The sequence below is a fragment of the Mastomys coucha genome, unplaced genomic scaffold (assembly GCF_008632895.1).
Source record: "Mastomys coucha isolate ucsf_1 unplaced genomic scaffold, UCSF_Mcou_1 pScaffold5, whole genome shotgun sequence".
Taxonomy (NCBI): Eukaryota; Metazoa; Chordata; class Mammalia; order Rodentia; family Muridae; genus Mastomys; species Mastomys coucha.
In genome coordinates, this window is record NW_022196911.1 from 44,139,273 (window position 1) to 44,146,865 (window position 7,593).

A 7,593-nucleotide genomic window follows, 5' to 3' on the forward strand; every position below is an offset into this window, starting at 1 on the left:
TGAGGAGAAGAATGCAAATCAAATCCATATCAAGTGTTTTTTTTTTAAACATGATTTTAATGGAAATGAAATTTGCTCAAGGGTTTGTACAATGTTGAAGCCTTTTCTTTTTCTACTAGTACAGCACTATTAAGCACTTGCCATAGTGGTCTTCTGGCTCTGGAAAAGGAAAAGGATGAATATACTGACCCGCCACTGAGACTCCCCCCCCCCACACCCAGGATTAGGCTTTGAGTCAGTGCCCAAAGTGAGGCTAAGAGTAAATACTGATTGGAACTCATGCCTCATTTTTTCCATTATTCCCAGTAGTCGAGGGGCTTAGATATATATTGTCCCACCTTCTTCTCAAAAAGTTCTTCACTATTCAGAAGAGCGATGGCATCATTGGCTGCAGTATCAAGAAAGAGATTCTGCAAATAGTAAGCCCTCCTATAGTAAATGCCTGTAGCGAATGGTCCACCAGTAACCGAAGAAATGTGTTTGATGTATTTAAATAGCTTTTCTTCTAAGGACTCCTCCTTGTCTTCTGCAAACAAATGGGGAAAACGAAGGTGTACCTTGAAGTCATTCACGGACATGTTAAACTCCTTGGCAATGTTTTCCAGTGAGGCATCATCCAGCCCAAAGTAAGACCTGTAGAGATTGAATGTTTCATCCAGATTCTCTATGTCATCACTGATCATGCCACCGAGTGGAATGGTGGCAAATATTCCAGCTTTTATGGCCTCTAGGAAGACTTTTTGCTTCAGGGAATCTCTCTTGTAGTTAATGGTGGCCTCAGTAAGACTTTGCAAAGACAGCGAGAAGATATGGCGCTTGTGGGCTGGGAGATCCCCTAGGAGCTTGGTTTCCAGCTTTGGGAAGTCATAGTCTGACATGTCAAAGTTAGAGACTAGGAAGACTGGAGGTTCACTGGAGAGAGCCTTCTGAAGCTGATCAGTACAGTCATCTAGAATTTTCTTGAGGATCTTCTCCTTATTGAAAGTCTTAGGCTTACTCCTCTGTTCATTATCTAAGTCATTGTCTATCTTGGTTCTGACAAAGTAGAAATTCATCTTCATCTCTGCAATGGCTTTGGCCAGTTGTGCATCATTTTCTTTGAAACGTGAAGACGAGATGATAATGAAGAAGTCATACTCGTTGAACTTCATTTCTGTTAGGTAGGTTTGTGGTGGGAAGCTGGTGGACCCAATGCCAGGCAGATCCCATACTGTCACATTCTGAAGCTTTGCGTGTGGGTATGGAGTTCTCTTCATGGTTGTCTCTACCACCCCAGTGGGAGCTGCACCTTCTGCGTCCTGCTCCACCCCCCTCAGGGCATTGATGAAAGTAGACTTCCCTGTGCCTGTTTCCCCTGTCACAGCTATGTTCAGAGGAGCACTCTCGATGTCTCTCAGTGCTTTTTCAATTACAGAAATCGCTTCCTGAAGCTTATTTTTCTCTATGAAATTCTTAATCGAGGTGATGGCTTCCTTGGGGATGATTTTGCTTTCCCTCTTAAAATTCTTAAAGAATGCATCAAAGCCGGAGGCCCAAGCCATGGCTCTGTATGGCAGAAGCTGAATAGAGAAAAGAGGAGAGAAATGCTAATCATTCATTAAAGCAGGGCAAAGCTTTGCTGTTTGCTCTTACAGTAAAGCAGGACCCTCCCCCATCCCAGATGAGAGCCAGTATTGCCCTTCCTCTCTTCTCTCAGTTGCTGCTTCTATTGCTGACCTGGATAGAACAAGTCCTCTTGTTCAGGCTTCACTTTCTCCTAGAAATTTCCTCACACTTACTGGTCTAGATCAGACTCCACTTACTCTGTGCAATTACTCACTGCAGCCTTTATTATCAGTTCAAATCTTCTTTAAATTCCTTTAGTTTCACTAAAATGAACCCATGCATGGCATCGACCCTAAAAGGACAGAGCTTTCCATTCAATGTAAAATAAGCAATACTTCTCCTGGCTGGGTGCTCAGCCTCATGTGAACCCTTTACTAAGGTATCTGGAGGGTCTCCAGAACTCTAGCCTCATTGCGTGGTTATGGTATAATGAGGGGATGACACAGGACAAGGGGTGGGAAGACCAATTTGAAAAGGATGTCCAACTAACTGCAAGTTCCCCTTTTTTGTCTTAGTAGAAGTAGGACATGGTCTCTGTGGTAGGCAGACTCCTAAGAGGGCACAGTAAGCCCTGCTACCTGCTGTTCAAGTTGTATGCTCCCCGGTACTGTGTTCTCAAGACAATCTAAGGATCACAGCTTCCAAGAGATTGTGCATCCAGCAAACACAGTCAGCACTGATGGGTAAATTCTGGGAGAACTCTGACAAGCATCCTGTGTAATGTAGTCCAGATTCTTAAGGTAATAACATTTCTCGAAATCACACTGGCTTGGATACTCCAGAAAACAAAAGGATTAACTTGGAGAAAGAGTTAAAACAAAACCATGGAACAAGACTACATTGGGAATCACTATTTCATATTTACCTAAATTATTTATAATATATATTGGAACACATGCCTACATATGTGAAGACTTTTAATGAAATCATGACACTTCCTATGGTTGAGAATGCCTTCCCTATGAGCCACAGAGTAACAGAAACTTCATTGTCAGGCATGAGAAACGTCTTTTGAGTTGTTTGTCAGTGGTGTACACGACACTCCCCAATCCATGCTATTGCTGAGCCTCAGAAGTTGAAGGTCCCTTTTCTGAAGATATCACACACTTCAGATACAGAACTTGGAGAAATCAAGCTGAATATGACCCCGAAGTCTTTTCCTGAGGACTAGCTTTCATAATATCAGAAGGTGCTGTAATGCTGCCAAGGGAGGAAGGTAATAACCTCCCTATCTGGGACACCTATGAAGCACAATGATGATCATCACATTGAGATAACTGCAAAGGTGCAATTGTGCCATTTATGTGTCGGTGAGAACACGCCACTGTCTAGTTTGACTTCAGGCTGTCTGAACAGGAAGAAAATCATGCCTGGTAACTGAAAACCTAACCAACCTGAAAACCTAACCAACCATATGTGACTAGGGAGGTCAAAGGTCTCAGAAGAAAGCCTATTAAAGCCAGTTTCCTATCCAACTATAATTCCTAACTGCTTCTCAATCCTTATCTTTATACCCACAGGTATGTGGGAGTCTTACTCACTAGCCGTCAAAGATGGGCCTTTTCACAGCAGTCAGGGATCATGTCAGAGAGCCACAACTAGTCACGATGCACAGAGCAACTGACTATGCGGTGTTCCACATCAGCTGATAACATTACAACATAAGCCTTACACCTAAGACAGGCAACACTGCAGAAAGACTACAAGAGTCAAAAGACCAGAAAGTCTGCTGCAAGATTGAGTCTTCTAGATATGACCGGAATGATATACCTGTGAAATCTCAACAAGGTGGCCATTAAACAGACCTGAACAGCGATACCACCAGTTGACGTGCCAAAGTGGATTTGGGAAATTGCAGGGTTGTCACATGTGAAGAGTCGCAAGCAATAAAAAGCTGCAGAGAGGCAGACTTAGTCTTACCCAGAGATGACCTCCCTAAATTATTCCCTAAGTTATTTAGTCCCGATGTTCAGCCTTAATATATCTGTCTGTCTGCCTGTCTGTCCACCTGCTCCCCTGTTCATCTGCCTGTCTATCTTATCTTGTCTATTTGTATATCTCTATATAGACACTACACTAAATGTACTCAACAGATTGAGTTTATATATTTGTTTGTAGGTATGTCACAGTAATAAAGAATTAGAGGCCATATATTTGAAACAGAATGGGAAGCAGGTCAACCTTCCTGTCTACCACACACCCTCCCACCCACCCCTCAATGCCTTAGAGACTTCAGATCTCTTAACCTGCAATGCCTGATAGGCCTCTCACCTACCCACTGCCTGGCCTGCCAGTTACCAGATGTCCACCCACCCACTTCCCCAGGGCAGTTAGCATTCACAGTGCTGGGTCTTAGACACCCAAGTTCACCTGACCTTTGCTGACTACTCCACATATCAGAGCTTTTTTAAAAAAATATTTATTTATTTACATTCCATATGTTGGTTCCACTCCCAGTCCCCCCTTCCAGAGTTATTCACCCCCTACTCCCCCTCCCTTTGCCTCTGAGAGGGTGCCCTACCCCCAGGCATTCCCCCTTCCCTGGGGCATGTCTCTAAAGGATTAGGTGCATTCTCTCCCACTGAGGCCAGACAATGCAGTCCTCTGCTACCTATGTGGGGGTGGGGGCTTAGACCAGCCCAAGTATGCTCTTTGGTTGGTGTTTTAGAGATCAAAAATTCCATTAAAAATGGTGGTTGAGGCTAGAGATTAAAAATTCATTAAATCAAATGCTTAATGGAAAGGCTCACCAATGGAGTAGATCATATGGAGGAAAGGTTATCACAAGTTGAAGACAACATAGAGGAATTTTCCTAGCAAAAATGCCCCCCAAATTTAGGGCCAGAAAAAGCACACCTAGATAGATACAAGAAGCATATAGAACTCCAGATATGCTGGGCAGTGGTGGCACATGCCTTTAATCCCAGCACTTGGGAGGCAGAGACGGATTTCTGCGTTCGAGGCCAGCCCGGTCTACAGAGTGAGTTCCAGGACAGCCAGGGCTACTCAGAGAAACCCTGTCTCGGGGGGTGGGGGGGGAGAAAGAAAGAAAAGAAAGAACTCCAGATACACAGAGCAGAAAAAGAAACTCCTGAAGTCATACTATAGTTAAAATCCTGAATATAAAGAGCAAATCGTTTTGCACACTTCAAGAGAGAAACAGGAAGAACTACAAAATAGGCCCTTCAGAATAACAAGTGACAACGGGCAGAAGAATCTTTGAAAACCAGAGAGCCTAATATGATCTGCCAGAGCTTGTCTGTGGCTGTCCCTGATCTGGGATTTTATCTCCATGGGACAAATGAAGACCCTACAGCATGGACACCAAGGGCATCTGAGCATCCCAAGCTGGCATCTTTCTCCAGGCTTGACTGCTCCAGAAGCCAGGCAAAGCCCACAACTCACCGGTGGAAGGAAGGGATTGCCTTCTCTGCTTTAGGGTGCTCTGTGGTCCAGAAGATGGCTATTGAAGGATACTCCTGTGCCCAGGCTGCTCCCTGAATACAAAGCCCTGAGCTCTCCTTTCCTGGTGTCAGGACTCCCCTCCCCATGTTAACACACATCTAAGGTTATCAAACAAACTGAACCTAGACACCCTTACCTCAGCAGTGGTGACCTTGATATAGTGGCAATAACACTTCTGTGATGGCTCTCCTCTCGGGAAAGGTCTTTATCTAAAACTGGAACTCAGATTCAGGATGCTTACGAAGAGAAGACCTGAGGTGTAGAGTTCTGGTGTCCCGGGAAGAACAGCACCAAGCAAGGAGGAGGCTGTGGACGGACAGTCTGATCTCCCTGAGTTTCTTTGTCCTCACTGGTCCACACACAGCCCTTTACTCTCTACACTTTTCTACCCGGATCTGAGCCATATTTATCTAAACCACCCCAGGGGAGGGGTGGTGGTGGCTGCAGTCAGAGTAGGTTTCAGTTTCTTTTCCTGGAAGTAGCTTGTTTGTAGGAATCAAATGGCAACAACTCTATTGGGTTTTATAAAAAGAAACAGCCAGGAATATGTTTGTGAGAGGTGCGGTATGGTGTTTGTGTGGGGGGGAAGATTCCTCTGTGCATCCTTCCCCGGGGGGTGGGGGGGAGAAGGAAAAAAGGAGAGAGGAGAGGAGAGGAGATGAGTAGAGGCCTGCCATGAACACATGAGAAAGAGGAGGGAGGGGATCGGGGAGAGAAGGGACAGAGAGGGAAGAGAGTAAGAGAGCAATAGAGTAAGAGAGTGAAGGGGGGGTGTTGCCAAATAGTCCTTTTTATAGGGAGGCATACATTACTATTACCAAGTAACTGTGGGGTAGAGCCTAGAAGGAATGCCCCACTCCATATATTCTCCTTTAGATAAGGTCTCCTGGTAGACACTCTGGTTTGCGTGGATGGCTAAGGCACCTGCTGGACCTCAGTTACAGAATCAAGCCTTGCCAGATCTTTGTGGTTACTGGCGCACACACAACCCTTGCTCTCTATACTTTTCTGCCTGTATCTGAGCCCTATTTATCTAAACCACCCAAGGAGGGGTCAGAGTAGTGTTTCAGTTTCTGTTCCGGGAAATGGCTAGTTTGTAGGAATCAAGCAGCCAGTCCCACGTTCACCTTTAGATAAAGTTCCAAAGGAGCTAAACTGTTATGACCCTCTGGATTCCCCTAGGAGACTGCTAACTCATGTGATGGCTTCTATCCCTGGGAAAGCTATCCTGTTGTGGCTTTTGGGTTTAGAGATTCACCAGTCTGACTTAAGTTTTGGTTTTAGTAAATTAGAGCCTTTTTATTGAAAAGAGACTAGCCAAGACAAAGTCAGAGAGTTTTCTAGCTAAGACTCCAGGCTATTGTCAGCCAAAGGATTCTAAAGGGAAAACTCACAAAGTTAAAATTTGGGGCAAATTAATTCATATCTTGTCTGGGTTTGGGCAAGGCTTGGTTCTGTCACAGATGTCCAGCAGGTACCTTAGCCATCTGAGAATGCAAGCAACTAAGCAAAGAGTATGCACATAAGCAAAGCTTAGCAGTTAGCCTGTTTAATCTTGCCACCCCACTACTTGTAGAAAGAGGCAGTGAAATGTTTTTCAACAACTAGCAGTTTTTAAGGAACAGACCAACTGCACCAGGAAGTGGTCCAACTTGGGATAGCTGACAGGGCATATTCTAGGTAGGAGCAACCTCCTCATGGCTTATACAAGTTAAAAACTTTAAAAAAAAAACAAAAAAACAAAACAAAACAAGCCTAACACAGCAAATTTATGCTCTAAACCTAATGTTCACCATGACACTTCTCAGTGAGCCCTGGCTGCAGACTTCATACAAGAAAACATAGGAGCAGTAAAGAATAGCTGCTCAGAACCCTGGCCCTGAACCATGTGTCTCAGTGGGGAGTATGCTGAATCTCCTCAGTGGCTCCACATCTACGGGTTGTCTGCACATGGTTAATTGTTTAGAAGCAGTGTGCATGAGTCATCTCCTCGTGGAAGGAAAATGGGAAGGCCGTGAGCTTAAAGTCATCACCTTCTCCTCTTCATTAAAACAAACAAACAAACAAACAAACAAACGGACAAACATTTTTATAGCTAATCAGTGTCCTGCTTCCCAGGGTTTCTTGAACTGATAAGGTATGAGCCTGTCTTGAACATGGTTGAAGTTTGGTTTGTCATGCCTGCCTTGTGTACTGCTTTTCTGGATATTTAGCATCACCACCAAAACCTCTCAGAGATGTGAGAGCCATATCAAGAGGTTCATAGTAAGGCTTGAAGCTCTGTTAAGTCCTGACTCATGACTCAGATTCCTCCCACTGTTGTCTGTTTGTTTCTGCTCTATTATTCGGTGGTACCTTGGAGACGGTTTTTGGTTTCTTCTTTCTACCATGTAATCTCATTAGATATAAGAAGCCAGCCTTTATTTTGTGTTTTATGAGTGAAAACTAAAAACCAGAACACAGAAATCTTCATTCATAAGAACATATTTGCTTAGAGCTCTTGGAGGGCTAAGACCTGGACAA

General features: G+C 44.3%; 1 protein-coding gene across 1 annotated transcript; it reads right to left on the reverse strand.

Annotated features, from left to right (window-relative positions):
• Positions 1-67: 67 nt before the first annotated feature.
• On the reverse strand, positions 68-6,054 carry LOC116077892 (T-cell-specific guanine nucleotide triphosphate-binding protein 1-like). The gene is made up of 3 exons (XM_031352742.1): positions 5,889-6,054; positions 5,207-5,582; positions 68-1,559 (listed from the first exon to the last, which is right to left on the reverse strand). The coding sequence occupies exon 3, from the start codon at positions 1,539-1,541 to the stop codon at positions 297-299; it is 1,245 nt and encodes a 414-aa protein (XP_031208602.1). The 5' UTR covers positions 1,542-1,559; positions 5,207-5,582; positions 5,889-6,054; the 3' UTR covers positions 68-296.
• Between the last annotated feature and the right edge of the window lie 1,539 nt (positions 6,055-7,593).

Coding starts and splice junctions, on each gene's coding strand:
- LOC116077892 (XM_031352742.1), bottom strand. CDS start 1,541: ATGGCTTGGGCCTCCGGCTTTGATGCATTCTTTAAGAATTTTAAGAGG.